Below are 17,282 nucleotides of genomic sequence, written 5' to 3' on the forward strand. Positions count from 1 at the left end.
CCGCCGGCCGCTCTGCCGCGGGCGGGCGGTGAGCGGGGGGGGGGGCACCGCCCGGCCCCGTCCCGGCTGGCCCCCGCCGCCGTCACTCAGGCGCCGCCGGCCAATGCCGCCCGCGCCCGGCGCGGACGCCCCGCCCACCCCGTACGCCCCCCGGGGCGGGAGGGTCCCCGGGGGGCTCCCCTCAGGCAGCCCGCGCTGCGCCGCGCCCCCCAACGGCCGCCCCGCGCGCCCCAACGGCCGCTCCTCAGAGCCTCAGGGCGCTGTGGGGAAAGGCGGCTGCCCGCGGGCTGAGGAGCGCCTCGTCCGAAGGAAGGGGCACGCCAAGTCCCTAGTCGAGGGACTTCGTTTAAAGTCGAGGCGTTTCCTCTGAGGAAGAGGTGTGGGAGGGGGGATTCCTCGAGAGGAAGGCAGGACGAAGCAGCAGGAGATGCATCCAGCCCCCTCCTTCCTTCAGTGGCACCGCTGCAGCTTTCGGGTGCGCTCTGTGCCCTCTGGAGCACGTACAGCATGGCCTGGGGAAAGCAGACGGCCCGTGCGAGGTGTATAAAAGCCTCAGGGCAGCCTCTGCTCCGTCAGGGTCACCACAGCAGGAGGTTCCTGTCACGGCTCGCTCTGGCTCTCCCCTGTCCTCCTGCCACACAGCAGGAGTGGCGTCAGCGAGCAGGGAGCGCTGACACGTCTACAGGCTCCACACAAGGTTCTCGAGGTGAACCACCGTCTCTTCTGATATAACTCTGCTTTGTCAGCAGCTACGTCCAAGCTCCCACAGCAGCATCCACCAGTACCATTTCCCATTGCAGCTGCCCTGTGGATCGCGTGCACAAGTTTTCTGCACCTGGTGGAAAGCCTGCCAGGTGAAGGCTAACAGCCAGCTGGGAGCACCAACAAGGAGGCGCTCACAAATTAACTCCTTTCCACTCCAAGCATCACGTTCTCCACCTGCCTTCTGTATCAGGCAGCACTAAGACAAGGTATCCCACCTCCACATGGATAGCTACTCAGGGAAAGGTCAAGAAAGGAAGAAAAAAAAGTCACATATACAACTACCAGCAAAGGCTTAGAGGTTCCGGCAAAAGCACTCTAAAAATCTTTAAAGCATGAGTCATTTCTGCACACCTGATGAATGTGATCCTTCCCTCTGCACCAGAAATGCCCCGAAGAAAACTTCTAACACATATTTTTCTGTCTACTCTGCATTTTCGAAGGGCTGTTATCAAGGCAATGGCAGTCAGGTGTTCACCAACACCTCAGAATCTTTCTCATTGTCTTTGGAACATGATGGGAGGTGGAGCAAGCTGGCCATTTACTCTGTGGTCCTGATCAACACAGCAACCAGGCAACAGCCCGCAGCGACAGCCAGAACCTGCATGCAGATTAACATGAAAGGTTCCAGCAATAGCTGGGCAACTCAGCAAAAGACACGCCACTTTTCCTCCACTTTGTGCTCCTGAGACAGTCCCGGAGAATCAGAAGAGAAACGTGAAGGACAGGGACCAATAGGTGGGGGAGCATGGGTCACTCCCCAGGGAAAGCCCAGGCTACTCCCGGGCCCGTTGCTCACAGAGCAGATGGAGAAAACACACATGGGAAAGGTCTTGTTTGCACTGGAAGAATGAAACATGCCTTTCCTGTACTGATCTTGGCAAGATGAGGCAAAAACACGTATAAGAGAAACAAACTTCAATGCACTGGGACTTCCTGGTAACCAGCCCTTCGCTCCTCACTGATGATCAGCAGAATGGGGCTGTAATACCAAATCCACCTGTTGAGATCAAGCTTGGAGAATAAGGTCACTTTGGAGAGGAACCCTAAATGAACTCATGCCCTCATCAAACTCATGAAGATTTGATGACCTGTTTGGTGATGAGTGTCCTGAACAGAAGCAATGAAAAAAAGGAGGCTAATTTTTGGAAACTATTCCAGCACTGGAGAGCCACAGCGAGGACAGAGGGGAACACAGTAGCCAGCTTCAAATATGTAAAGGAAGAAGCAGCATCAGCTGCATCAAGGAAGATTTAGGTTTCAGGCAAGATTTCTAGCAGTAAAATGGGGAAGCCCTGGAGCAGATTGCCATGAAGAACAAAGGTAGGCTGTAGTTTTGTTTGTTTGTTTTAAGAGGAAAATAGTAAAAAATCCACAAGAATAAGCTTTGTGAGCTAACCAGATCCCCATCTCCCACGTTTTATACTGTTCATACGCTAACAACTTTTACTGTATTATCTTGCTATTTTCTACAACATTTTCAGACAAAGAGTATTAATATCTTTTAAAGAAAGGCTGATGTGCATGCTTTAGAGGGACTCTCGATTCCTATGAGATGAGAACACCGGGCTAGCTGCTCCTTTCTCTCTTCTCTGTAGAGGAGGTTCCAGCAGCATTACTTTCTGAGTACTGTGGGAAGTTGGAAAATAAAATCTTGGGCACTTGCAGGGGTTGATCGACAGGTTCTCTGATCAGCATCATGAATCAGCAGAGCAAGCTCTGCACTTGTCAGCAGTGGGGAGATTTGGACTGTCACCCACTGAAAAGAACAAAACCTTTTCAATGCATGGAAATTGCTGACCTCTTCCAGGATGACAACCTATGTAGGGGAGCCTGAGCTCTTCTGCATATAGAAGTTCTATTATATACGTAGATGGAGTATACAAGAGGACATCTTACAGCTTTGAAGGAGGGAACAAAATAAATTGTCTTTTTAATCATGCAGTTGGAATGAGCTCATGAGAGAATTCAAAAAAGAGCCTGTTACTATTATCCCCACGTAAATGAAATTCCCCCACTACAGCAGACTCTTTCTGGAAAGCCATTCCCCAACACGAGAGCAACACAACCTTTCTAGAAATGGCTCTCAGTAACAATCACTGCATTTTGCAACTGGCAGCCAAAGCAGTGCACACAGGATAACAACTGCTAAGCGTTCAGAGGACTGGTTTATGTCATCTTGGTTGGAGGTGCCTCATCAGTGCAAATAAGGAACAAAAATCCCTGTGAAAGCTTTTTTTTTTTTATTTAATCTGAGCTGTTAAAACAGTTGGCAAAGTTACACATAGGCAGTGCAACTCGTGACAGCAATAGTTAAATATCTGAAAACAACACAATCTATATCCATCACTGTCAAAGACAGTCTTTCCCTTCGCGCTCAGAATTCCCCCCCTTCCCAATGCATGCAAACAAAATCCACCATCTTTTCAAGCCTCGCTGAACAAGAATGCACACAGCTTGTTTTGAACAGCATCCATGAGCAAAGCTATGTGGGAGCCACTTAGCATTGATGGACTATCTCTGCACACAAAATGTCCTGAGGCCAAAACACAGAAGTTTGTTAGTTTTTCCACAAGACCTGCTTCTTGCCGCTTGCCAACACTTGGGTCCATCAAATCTAACAAAGTGACTAAGGCACTTTGCAGCTTGTCTCACTGTTAGTTCCTTTACTTCCTCCAGCTTTACAAGCAGATTTCCTTTCCTGGTCTCAGCTCCCCGAACACACAAAGATTTTCTTCTTCCATTTATATCACCACTACAAGGGCGTGAAGCCCTGGAGAGATGGAGCTCATTTCTCTTCCCTCTGCATTTCCAGTACCCTCTCCCTTCTGTTTAGAAATTTATTTGCCTCCTTTTTGGTAGGAAACAACCACTGCTGCAGCTTGAACCTGATGTGCATTGCTTCCTACAGGCACTGCTGAGCACTCTGCAGATGCACCACTATCCCTCTGCTTCATGACACTGTATCACAGGTTAATTTAGCCTGTTAATATCACTTCAGGCTTCCCACACGATGAAGCCTGTCCTCTTTTATCCCATTTCCTCTTGCCCATTTCCTCCATCTGGTTTTATCTACCAATCTATTGCTTTAGACCCCCATTATCGCTCCAGGAGCTGACCCCTCCTAGGACACCCTTTCTTCATTAGTTTGGCCAGTGTCATTGACAAATCCAGATGATAAAATGGAAGTATCACAAAGGTCACTATTGATCCCTGCTACCTCTTCCTTCCTTCCACCCCTCATTTAGTCATTCCTGCTATAGGATAGGGGTGGGCTGTTCTTTTTTCAAGTTTACTGCATTACCACCCAGCAAATACCTCACTTAAGCTTAAATGATTCATTGCCCAAAAGGAATCTTTAAAGGTGCTGACACATATCTGCTGAAATATGTTCCAGGGGTTCTGAAATCTGCCATACAAGACAGCTCCCTGCACACAGAGCTGTTAGCAATTCAACAGAAATGTATCGACGTAGCCCAACATAGACACAAGCAGTGACATTTCTTCAGGAAGTTAGGAGTAAGTAACTCACATTTGGAAAAAATCATTTTTGTTCTCCAAAATAGCAGCAGACAGTAGTTTAAGTTATCCCAACTGGAAAAAAAAAATATAAAATTCCCATTGTGACTGCAGTCCTTAAACTCCGTGAGGAAAAGCAAATTACCAACTGAGGCATTTTTGAGATGTACTGAGACAAGCTGTGGGAGTCAGGAGGAGAAATCTGTCTTATCTGAAGTACGAATTTTGGCTTGACCACTGTTTCCCAAACTGAGGTATGTGAAATGATGTTCCATTAATTCACTTAACATCTATTTCCAGGGTTCACACAGGAGTCAGCTGTGTTTGGAAAGCTCTGAGCAGTTGGTGATTTTGGTGGTGTCTGCTGCAATGTTAAACAGGAGAGCATGGGAACACCTTTGGAAAAGCATCTGCCGAGTTCAAAACTCTGGAAGATGAATCCATTGGTCTTTCCAAAGAACAGCCTGTATTTTGCTACAGGAAAACTTCTGTCAGACATTTTTTCCCTCTTTCCTAAAGGATGGGATAGTTGCATTTATCTGCTCACCCACAGGCACCTCTTAGTGTTTGATAGCACGTGCTACCTGAGTTTAGAGTGACTGCATTTGCCAAAAAAGCTTTGGTAATGCTTCATGAAGAATTGCCATAGAGAAGCCTCCCAATCACAGTTTCTGCATGTGGATTTATCTATAGTAGCATCTGCAAGGAAATCACACACCTGGCCACAGTACAGACCATGCAGACATTTCATCTAATTAGGCAAACAATCCTTTAGGTTCATCTTACATGTTGCGCTTTACACTGCTAGAATCAGAAATAGCCATTTCCTTTTCCATTATTTATTTTGCTATACATACCATTAAAAAGAAGTGTTACATTACAGAGTCAGACAACGGTAGGTGTTTGCATTCATTCACTTCCTGATGGTGAGATAAAAAAAAAAAAAATCAACTCGAAATCAACTTTCAGATGAGCAACTCAGATTACTAGAAGTGATTTTGTAGAGTCCGAATGCAGAACTTAAGTAACTTAATTGCACCTCTTCAACTTTTTATTGTAAAAATCACTTGAAAAAGCATCATCTTTGATTCTTGCAGGTAAATGTGCGTCTGTAAAACTGCCAGATCTCTTTTTAATATAAACTGGTTCATCATAATGCTCGCTGTTTTGCACCAGACATTAGGTGGGAAATGAGAAAATGTCCTCCCCATTTTTGCAACTATACCTCTTTAGCAAAGCAAGGAAAAGCCTCAGGCTAAGCTAATACCGAAATGCAATGGATAGGATATACCATACTCTCAGCCCAGTAAAGTGATATGGCTAAACCAAGACTGTAGCGATTCAGAATCAAATAACTGAGTAACATGAACTCGAAGGGAGCATTACATCTCTAGTAGCCCAGAAAACAACCATGCCTTGTCTAATGCTTTAGTATATCACACAGTTCCAAAACATTTGACACAAACCTTTGAGAAATGAGCCACACACAAAAGCTTCCTTGAGTTCAGTATTGCATGATGTTCTCAGCCATGTTTAGAAGTTTCACAAAAAGTTCCCATCACTCTCAAAATTTTTCATAAACCAAGTACAAGCTTGCCACTCAGTGTCTTCAGGAAAGAAAAAAAAAATCATAGCATGCTAATTACAACACTTTTTTTCCTAGTTTGCTCAGCTTTTCAGATAGTACTAGAGACTGAACTTTTGGGCTCAGACCCAGCATAGTATTTCAAGTTTACAGTGCATAAATCTTATCAAGGTAACTATTGCATTGCATGGGTAAGTATGCCTCATGGTATTAGAAAAGTTTATTTCTAAGTAAAGGCTATTTCTTAACAGAAAAAAAAATAGTTTGGTATTTTGTTTATTGCACGAGCTGCCAACGCTAAAAATGCACATATTTTCTGGAAGGCAGTCACGCAAAGCTAGCTGAAGGATAAACGTGAACTTGAATAGTCGATATGCTTTGGAATGTTCCAAAGCCCAAGGTCATGAAGGAAATCTTCGGTCTAGAATGTAAGGAAAGTTTCTACAGGTTTTCTTTTGATAAGAAGTAAAGCCTTGGCACAACAGAGCCTCCAGACATGTGTGACATATATTTCAGAATTGTGTTAGTAGGAAAATTAACCCTCCCATCAGCCACAAATATTTGTAACAACTAACACCCCCGCCAACCCCCCTGGCTTCATTTGTACTACACATTGCAAATGAAAGCCCAGCAGCATGGTGAACACACTGATGAAAATAAGAAGGCAGCAATTGATATGGGGCTGGGGCACATGATACTGGAACTAAAAATTTGTCTCCAGAGGCTCGTCTTTGAAAGAGACTAGTCCACTCAATAAAGCAACTTTTATCCTTTTCCCAGCTGGGTTTCTGCCCTTTAAAAGCAATTCTGTCCAGTAACTGCTCAAATTTATTGAAACTGCAGAAAGCCTTACAAGATTCATGAATTCTCACAGCATCTTTCCCCCACCCCCATGGCCCTCCCCTCCCCCCCCCCCCCCCCCAAAGAAAACAAACCAAAAAAACACCAAAAAACACCCAACACCATAACAATGTAACTAGCCATGAAAGTAAATGCAGTAACAGCCCCTTGCCATAACTGAAAAGAAACCTCCTGGATAAAACTGCAAGATGTAAACAATACTAGTGCTATTTGTAAAACTTGCATGCTGATGCATCTCCTCACAAAACTGGGAGAATTTTCTCACTGAAATTATTTAGAAAAAAAAAAGTGGTCCTTTGAAGGGTTCATTTCTACATTTCTGCCTTTCAAAAATGGCACCAAAACATATATATATATATTTTTTTTTTTTTTTTCAAAAAGATACTACCAAAGAATGCAAGCTGTGAATGCGTTGCTTCAAAATTTTGAAGAGGGGCTTTATTGCAACAAAATTTTAACAATAGCAGTGGTTTTTATGACTTCAGTGTTAACCCTGTTAAGAGATACTTGGTTTAGCCTGCTGGTTCAGGAGAAGTGCCAACAGCCATTGCAGGACTGCCACTACCACAGTGCTAGGAAAGACTGAAGGGATCCAGAGGATGGAATCCTTGTCCAATCCAGTGCCCCAACTGACTCTTAATTAAAGCATATGCTTAAGAACTAATTAATTAAACTACAAGCTTAAGAATTAATTCAATATAAGGGGACCCCTCAATTAACTCTAGCTCCAACTACTCAGTTTACTTGCCCACAGACTGCAGAAATGGCTTTTTTCCTGAGCTTATACTTTTCTGACACATTTCAGGAGTAATTGCTGATGCAGTCACACTTATGCAACTCTGCTGTCTTCGGTAAAGCTGCCTACATATCCTTCATCGGGCAAATTGGCTGGATGCTGTTGATGCTGAAGCCAGAGCAAAACATAACCCTGAGTTACCTGTGCAGTGATGATGGTGATAAGAAACACAAATCTTCACAAAAGCTAGTAGATGCCCCTTGATAAAAATATTTTAAAAACATGTTACCAATTTTACCCAGTTTTATAACACACAAAATATTAATGGTATATATATATTTAATATCTGAAACTTGTGAAAAGTACTCCTACACTATTGTACAGAAAGTAATGTGTGCCCTTTACACACTTTGGAATGTAAATCTGGAGAGGAATTAATAGACAATTTGTTTCAAAATGTTCAGACATCAGAAAAGAGCATAATGTAGTATTTATTTGCAGTCTCCATTACATCCAATCCAGTGTTTATGCACTTCTCATACAGAAAGTACCAGAGGTGCTTTCTGCATGTACTCTGCCACAACATATAAGATTTTGAATTGTATTTATCTAAAGCATTGGATCAATACTGGCTATTACTACACAACTATTTGCTCAATTCTCTGGCCCCAGAAATAGGAGAAGCACTGAACGGCCAGCTGCGGAGTCATCAAAAGCTTCAATTCAAGAACCAGAAAATCCTAAGAAACAACCATGGAAATAAGAGTGTTGTCTGTAACATCTTTATTTCTTCCATAAAAGAGGAAGGACTACATCATCTAAGCAGAGAACTTCCAAATTCTATGAAGCAAGATGGTTCACACCATATCCACATTTTTTTGGGGGGTGCAAATAAATGGCCTTACCCCAAACAGCAACCATAGAGACAAGCTGTTCAAAACTGGTCACATTTCACACTCCTTCAGAAACCAAAAGAAAGGGGGAAAGCAAAGTCAAACCCCAACTTATTCATGTGCTACGGTGGAATTACAAAAATGTCAATTATTTCAGCACAGTACTTCTCCAGAGGAACGTGCTTGCAGAAAGAAAAGCAATGCCTGTGCAGTAAGTATCTTTTCAATGTCACTTTAAAAGCTATACAATCCTATCTGGATATGCAAAAGCTAATAATGCCAGAGGATAGAGAAAGCAAGTAGGCAGCCCACCGTTCTGTGGCATTAAAAAGTGATTAAATGAAATTCACAAACCATTTAGTGACATTTCTGATAGACTAATCACATAGCAGTGCTCTAAATAGAGAAACAGACCCATTATCAAAATATTCCCTTTAAAAAACTTGTATCTCAGAGGAGTACTTAATGTATTTATTGTGTGGAGATAATGGCTTCTCACTTTAGATTTACAAGAACATGGATGAAAAGAGGGCTTCTCCCATCCATATGCACTAGCAAGAACGAGTACAAACCCCATTTTTTGCTTTAGGTCTCCATGTTTCAGAACAAAGGAAAACTAACTGTTGATACAGTTTATGAGCCCATCTCAAAATCAGTCTGTACTTTAAAAAGAATTATCTTCTGTTAAATGGCACAGTGTTCAGCTACTGACACCAACCATTCACTTGAAACAAAACTTATTTTCTGAGAGATTGGTTAAAATTGGCCAAGAAAATCAGAGCTTCAGAGCTGAAAGCTCAGATATGTTACAGAAGCTATATACAGCAGGATGCATCGCTTCTCAGTATTAACTGTAAGTTCAGTTCCCCCACTCCCCAACCCACCCCTGCAGAAGCAGGGTTGTTTCTCATTGTGGCTACTGCATTATCAATGCTTTTTATGGAGACAATACAGGACTAATCAATACAACCACTTTGCTCGTTTTTTAAATTCAGGAAGTTGCCTTCTCTGTGGCTGGTGCTGTATTTCAGACAGCCACACTGATAAAAACATCCTGATATGGCAGATGCCCCCTCCCACCATCCCCCCCCAAAAAAAACAAACAAACAAACAAACAAACAAAAAACCACCAAATCCATCAAGCCAAGTGGCTCTTAAATCTGTCACAAACACACGGGATTTTTCTAGCTAATACAGTGCATAATTAACAGTCATCTTAGAAAGACTTAACTTTATTTGCCCATTTATTTCAGTCTGTGCTTACCCCTTTTCTCAGTACACTAGCTGGATCACAAAACATACTTCTCTACATATAATTCAGCCAAGAAGAATCTTTTTGGGCTGGTCATCCACTTTGGAGCTGTATTGTACAATACAGTTGCAAGCAAATTCTGAGTTCAAAGTGTGGGGCTTTGATATTTGAAACCCATACTAATATCATATGCAGAAATTGGCATTCAGTGGTATTGCCTTTTCAAACACTTTCAACTGCAAACTCATCTATTTCCACAATCAGAATATTTTTGTCTGAAAAGTTTATTTTAGTTTTCTGAACACTCTAAAGCAACTGTGCTTTTGATGTTACAAGTGTCCAGATAGGATTAACAAAAATTAAAATGTTCTAAATTACAAATTTAATTCCTGTAAGAGCTTCAGAAAGGAAAAGGAACAGAAAAGCATGACATACACACATTGTGAAGAAACCCCAACTTTTCATGCAATGGCAGGCAAGATGTAAAAAGCCACCCAAATTCACACATTTTTTACACCGAATCATCAGAAAAGTACTCTGTAGTAAATCTGTACATCCAAATACATTTGGGATCTACACCTAAGTTACATTATTTAATGTTATATACACTTATTACCCCTTGTATGTCTAAAGGAAAATTCTCATTCAAACCCAAACCAAAAAAAAAAATAAAAAATATGCAAGACTAACTTGGAAAGAAAAGGAGAATCACTTTAGACATTCAGTTAAAATGTTGGTTTTGTTTTAATCTAGACCTCAGAGTGTTTATTAAAAAACAAACAATCCTCTTCATTTAACATTTTGCTTTCTAACTGTACAGTAAATTGCATTGCAGAGAACATACCCCGTCTTCAAACTGTATTTTCTTTGGATGGATTTAAGATGTAGCTGGATATTACTTTAAAGATAAATAAAGGGAAGTTGGTCCAACTAGAACAATAGCTGATATATTACATGCAGGTGGGTTTTTTTATATATTTTTAAATTATTTTTTAAACAAATGTGTAGGGTATAGTTGATACTGCAAATAAACCCAAAAGCACCTGGATTCAAAATATAAAACATACCTCCTATCCTGGCAATGGCAGTAAAAATCAGAAAAGTAATCTTTCTGGAACAGCATTTTTACATAATTTAGAAATGTTAAGTACCAGGAAGACTACTAATCAAGTAGTTTTAGCAGCCAAGTTTCCCTCTTTTTATTGAATGGAACAAATGCTTTAAATAAACTGTTTGTCCTCTTCACTGAAGAGAGCTAGTCTATTCATCTTTAACGAGCTAGGTTTTTTTTCCTTATTTTTTTTTTGGGAAGATTAGCCACGTACTGTAGTAATGCCTACTGCATATAATCCAAGCATTTGCTGTGAACAGTTGGAGAAAGCAGTCAGTAAGAACCTAGGATCAATGAAATAGATGTTACTTTAAGCCATCCACAAAATGGAGACCCATATAGTGCCCAGTGTTAAAACCCAAATCTCTTCTCGCGCTTTTTGTTGTGCAAGTTCATCCCCCTGAAAACAGGAACTGATCCATAGTTCAATTTTCTTATTTCCTTAGTCAATTTTCACATTAGTGTAGATTTTACGAACAAAGGCACTTGTTCCCATGTAACCAATAGCTCCTGCAAAACAAACAGAAAATGTTGAATATGTTAGAGAGCTGATCACAATAAATCAGAAATAACACGCACACACTTAAAGTCACATAAAATCATGCACCCTGCAAACAGAAAATTATTTACCTGCAATATTTTTCTCAAATTCCAATTATCCCTGCTCCCAGTGAATGTCTGGCAAGAACTCCCCTAGCCTAGCAAACTAAATCTATTAAGCCATCTTACCAAGAGGCCATGCTCACTTGGCCTCGATAAATATAGCGGCTCCCCCACTGCTGCCAATAAGCAGGTCCCTTTTTCTGAACAGAGGGTAAAAAACATACAATCACCCACTCTGCAGGGAAGGTGGATGGGAGGGCGGGTTTTTATTAGAAGTTGCATGCCTTCTGGATGAGTGTTTTATTGGCAGATGGCTTTTTCCTTCCCACAAGGCACAAACAATAATAGATCCCCATCCCAGGAGCCTTAAACTCCAAGGAGGTCTGTACAAAGAGATTAAACTAGTAGCAGTTAGTAGTTAAAGGAAATTGCAACCTGTGGTTTTCAAATTAGTAAGAGTCATGAGCAGATTATGCATTGTCACAGCAGTAGTAAAAGAACAGGTCACTGCGTTTTTGATAGGGGCAACAGTTTATGCTAAATCCAAAATACTGCAGCACTAAGGACACCTGGAAATTTAAAAAAAAAAAAAAAAAAGTACAGGACCAAGACCTCTTCTCAGAAAGAGATTCAGCAGCCTACTGGTGAAACCCAGAACCTGTTTTGCCAGGCTGATTAAGCATCCTTGTCAAACAATGCCTGAAGTGAACTGTCCGGTGCTTTTCTTTCAGCTACCTTGGCTGACCACAGAATTATTTAGAACTGGAACAATTCTTTAAATCCTGGGGATTGCTCAGGTAATTCATGAGTCCAGCCATTAAACCTGCACAGAATTCTGGTTTTCAGACCCCCAAAGCCCAACATTCACGTGAAGTCAGGAGATCTGCACAAAGCAAACCTGCTGAATGATTCCAGTGCCGCTGGAATAATAAAGAGCCTATACAGTCAGTCTGTGTTGTTGCATGGCATTGCAAGCAGTGTAAGATATCACGATAATCATTCCACTAGTCAGAGAATGAAGTACTTGTATTACAAACTTGGACAAAGTAGAGTCCAATTAAAATTAATACAGTGCATGCAAGATCAGGTTGCTGCTCAAAAGCAAGTGTGCTGAGGATGCAGCAGAGAGGAAGCCTGGCAATGACATGCAGAGGTGACATAAGCTTGGAGTCAAACAGAAGCACACAGGCTGTTCTGTAGACTGTGGAGAAACTCATTTTCTGTTGCAGGCAGCAAACCGACAAAATAAGGGCACCGGACGCCTGTTTTAAGACATCACTTTTTGCCTATTAAAGCAGCTACTGTGAATGGATCCAATGCTCATTTCAGATCCTAAAATCAGGTGCATCATAGAACTTGTTCTTTGAGGATATCTCTAGTAATGTGATGCCAGATACTACAGACATTTAGGAGAGCAAAGCACTAATAGCGGTTCATTTGGGATCTGTAGAATGTGTGCATGAAATGGAAGTGAGAGGGAAGAGTAGAGAGCAGCAGTCACAGGAGACCACAGCTCTGAACTCCATAAACAAGTCACAACCCATCCTGAACCACAGCAGCCTTATCCGTGAAGTACCAGTCATGGCCATGTCCAAGCCAGCAATTAATCCTCAAGGCTACTTCACAGGAGTCGAGTAAAAGTAGGGGAAGGGTGAGGAACACTAGACAATGATGACAAACAATTAAGGAATGCCCTCCTGAGACAAATGCAGGCTTGTTTAAATATAAAAGCAATCACATTGATTATTTTTTAATCACCTGATAAGGTGCTTTAATTTGGTTCTAGCCTACATAGGTTTAGCAGAAATAGACTGTAAGCGTATTTCAGCAGAACAAGCCTTTAAATGAACAGAACCCAAAAGAATCCAAATAGCAAGGAAGAGCAGCTGCAAAGAAATCATAGATTATTTCCCATCTATTATTTCAAGCCAATTAGCACTTACTACAGCTGTGTCTTTGTAAGCATGTAAGCTTTTCAAACATCCTTCAGTCATACGTACAGTATTATCTGGATGCCAATGTGCAGTATTGCAAAAGACCATTCTATACTACTTAATTCCTAAGCCATACACTGAGTTCATGAATCAATTTTGTTCTCTGGCACTAAGAGGCAAGTATGAGAAGCTCAAAAGATTTGGAAGTTCTCATGGCTCCCTACTGTCCAGTCCCTGGGCTTAGATGCTCTGTAGAGGGCAGAAAACTTTGGATCAAAGCATCCCACTGCATGTGGGATTTGAGTTCTGTAAGCATAACCAGAAACACTGAAAATAGAGTTGGAAAATACTAGCTTACTGCCTTGGTCCGAACTAGTTTGCTGTATATCCAGCTGTATAATACTGAACCTGCTAAGTTACATGAGCATCCAAAGCACAGCTCTACACACTTTCACCGGAGATATAGTCACTATGCAATTGTGCAGCGTGTGCTGACACGTCGTTAGATCTCAATGACAGCAAGTTCACTGGACAAATGCTTTTTGATAGGGATTTTTTTTTCTTCCCCCAGCATGCTGAAAATATGAGTTCTCAGTAAAAAGGAATCTCACGGCTTCTCTTCCAACACAATTAAAGAAGAAAAAGGAAAAGAAAAATCTCAATACAGTTGTAGAAATCAGATTTCATACATACAAGTATGTTCTGATTCTGAATAAATTTAGAATTTGTTCCAATATTCTATCAGGTAGTGTCCTACCATGACAGAAAAGCATTTTACAACCTTCCTTTTCCATGTTAAAAAGAACACAAAACATTTTAATTACTGGAACTGGTGGGCAAGCTTGGCTTCTGCATCACAGACGTTTTAATCAATACCAGCCTGAGCACTTTATAAAGAAAAGATTAGAGCTGAAAAGTATAAGCCTATTAAAGAAAAAAAATGGCTGCAAGACTACCAGAACAGCAGGGAAGTCTTGTAATGTGCCAAGAACCCAATGAGGCAAGATTAGATTTCATGAGAGAAATGGGTAACAGGTACTCGGCAGCTAAGAGCTGATTCCTTCCCTCCCCTGTTGAAAAAGCATAGTAAAATTACCCTCCAGGGATGGGTCTCAAATATCTAACTGAGAGAAAGGCTTCCACTAGAGGCTATAGGACTATTCACTGGTAGGAAGGGAAGTATTAAATAAGGATCATACTTGAAAAGCAAGTAATATCATAGGAAAGTGCAAAAGAACAAAGTAGCACTTTGACTTCCTGACTATGACTTCCTGAAAGTCATAAAGCAAAGACTAAAAACAAAGCTAACAAGTAAATAAGCATGCATGGCTTCATCAGATGACTTCCATGCCAAGAGAGATGTTTTCCTCTAAACATCTCTCAAAACAGTATCTTAAAAAAGCAATGAAACCCAGCTGCACACAGGAGCACTTTGTGTTCTCTTCACCTGTGGATATTCCAATATTCATTTTTCAAACGCTGTCTTGAGGTTTCAGTCCTTTCTGGACTGTCACCCTCACATATACATGTCACAGGACGCAGAAGGCAGCGCCATCAGCATTGCACCACCGATAGCTTATTGTGTGTACCTAGGTCCTTGTCTGAGAGCAACGGTAAAAACTCAAAACCAAAAAAAAAATTAACATGGACTCAACTAAAAATTGGAACTTTGAAGAATTTAGATTGCATTAAAAATGTAACCTATTACTGTATTCTTGCCCAATACTGAGTCTTTCAACATTGCATGAAGGCTGAAATTCTCTGCACAATACATAAATGTTCTTCCTTAAAATTTAAAATCAATTATCAGAAGACACAGTCTATGGAAAACTTCTATATTATGTAGGAATGAAGTATAAACAGAGAAATGTAAGTTTAATATTAACGATTGTACACTTTTTTGAGCAGATCTTGCACCACATACATACTCCACCAAAGCCAGAAACATGACAGTCTGAAAATTCTGATAGAAAAATTTCAGTATATTTGAAACTTACCACACATTATTCCCAAAGCTGTGCTAAATACTGCCATATAACCGAAGTAAAATGATGTTTGAAACAAGCCATACATCCTGAAAAAGAGAGGAAATTATGCTAGTTATTTTTCCTCATCTTTCTCAATACGTTTGTCTTTGACAATATGGCAATCTGATATTCAAGAAAGAAAACTACCACTTACTTTGTCTTGAAAAAGTAGTAGTAAAAGGAGTACATGTAAACATATATCGCAGTTGATGCAGCGGAAAGAAAGCTTGTCCATTGCCTGAAAGTAAACATGCATGCCCATCATACATCTAAACCAAAAATCTTCCCAAGAAAACGCACAATGCACTAAAAACTTGTCCTAAAAACAAAACATCTTTGTTCTATATATTTATTTAACGAAATCTACATGTCTGCTAGAGGTGCCAAAAGCTTCCATTGCAACATCTGTCACTAATATCAGTGATGACCCTTCTTTATATTCCTTCGTGCCTCAGCATATTTTTTATGCATATATACATGCATGGACAGATGTGCACTCACTGAGAAATCTCCTGGATAGAAAGGGTCCGAGAATTGCTTTTATTTCCTACAGCTAAAATCTGTTTGTGGGATACTTTGAAAAGACCTGTCTACACTGACGAGACATAGCTTTTCCATAATACTTTCACAGTCTGTTCAACTAAGCAAATAACAGAATACTTACCACCTGTAATCCTCTGCATTTAGCAGGAAATAGGTACAAACGATAGTCACACAAACTGTCACAATGCAGAGGATAACCAGAACCAACATCATAAAGCCATAAACATAGTAGATCTTATAAGCCCAGAATGAAGTAAAAATGAAATACCTGTAGAGAGCAAACAAAATATGCAGATGATATTGTAATTGTACTTAAATTATTTTTAAATTAAATGGAGAAATCTCTGACAAACTCACATTTCAATAAAAATTGATCCAAAAGGAAGAATTCCACCTAGGCAAACAATAACAGCCGGTTCCATGAACCTGAAAGACATTAAAACTAGTTTAGGGACCATTTTATTCTTTTATTTATAAACATATTAAGACATATAACCAGGAAAATAACATGGATTAATTAATAGGATGTCATGTATGGGTAGGAGGAGTCCTTCTTGGGGGAAATAAACAAACATAAGGCTCACACTTCTTTACAGGTCTACGGTCAAGAATCTAACCAGTCTTACCAACTAAGAAAGGATCTCTTTTGCCTGAAAAGGGCCTAAACAATCAAACCCCGTAACATCCACCAGCCTTCAATGAAGACAGTAAAAACTCAGTGCTGTTGATGACCACAGATACTGCAATGAAAATTTCAGAGCAATGCTTATATAATTAAGAACCAGTGTTCATTTTAATGCTATACTGAGTCATAAGCACATGGCTAAAAATTGATACTCAGCTACCCACAGATGGTCCTGTCACTTACTAAAGGTGATCTCTGCCCAGTACTTGCAATGATGCTGAATCTAGCTAGCAACCTGTGACTTCATTTACAGCTTCTTTTATTGTTTACTTGAAGACTTGTCTAAATTGGTGGTGAGGACTTTCACTTTCTTCATGAAAAGCATCTTATTTCTTTTAATCTGTCATCCTGATCCCGCAAAATCCATCAGATTCCCAAGACACATGCCACAATATAAATCAAATATAAATCAAATCCTAGCATGTGAGCTGCACAACCTGCCACTAATGAGAGACTAAGTGTGCTGCACTTCCTGGTTACTGTGGGTGTACACATTTCAATGCCCCCTTAACACTCTGTTCCATTCCTCTTAACAGGAAAAGCAAGAAAAATATATTAAAAATTTCCTCTGAGGATACTTTCATTTCCACAGCTTGCTGCTTCCATCACTGAAATAAATCAGTAGTAAAAAATGACTGCATTCAAATTCGCCAAAAAATGAAGACTACTTTTTGAGAACCAGAACTCCTTTACATAGACTTCAAAAATAATTAATTCACAATTCAAACTGTATAGTTCAAGTATTTTAGGCTCTGTGCCATCAACAAAAGT

The 17,282-nt window shown here is 40.6% G+C and overlaps 1 protein-coding gene across 1 annotated transcript in view; it reads right to left on the reverse strand.

Moving 5' to 3' along the window:
• Positions 1 to 9,874: 9,874 nt before the first annotated feature.
• Positions 9,875 to 17,282, reverse strand: part of LOC137859952 (transmembrane 9 superfamily member 3-like) — a 43,940-nt gene continuing 36,532 nt past the window's right edge. The window contains 5 exon segments of the mRNA XM_068689616.1: positions 9,875 to 11,229; positions 15,254 to 15,330; positions 15,438 to 15,521; positions 15,948 to 16,094; positions 16,184 to 16,252. Of these exon segments, the coding sequence (XP_068545717.1) occupies positions 11,162 to 11,229; positions 15,254 to 15,330; positions 15,438 to 15,521; positions 15,948 to 16,094; positions 16,184 to 16,252 (445 nt within the window). The 3' untranslated portion in view covers positions 9,875 to 11,161.

Source organism: Anas acuta, chromosome 7, assembly GCF_963932015.1.
Source record: "Anas acuta chromosome 7, bAnaAcu1.1, whole genome shotgun sequence".
Classification (NCBI taxonomy): Eukaryota; Metazoa; Chordata; class Aves; order Anseriformes; family Anatidae; genus Anas; species Anas acuta.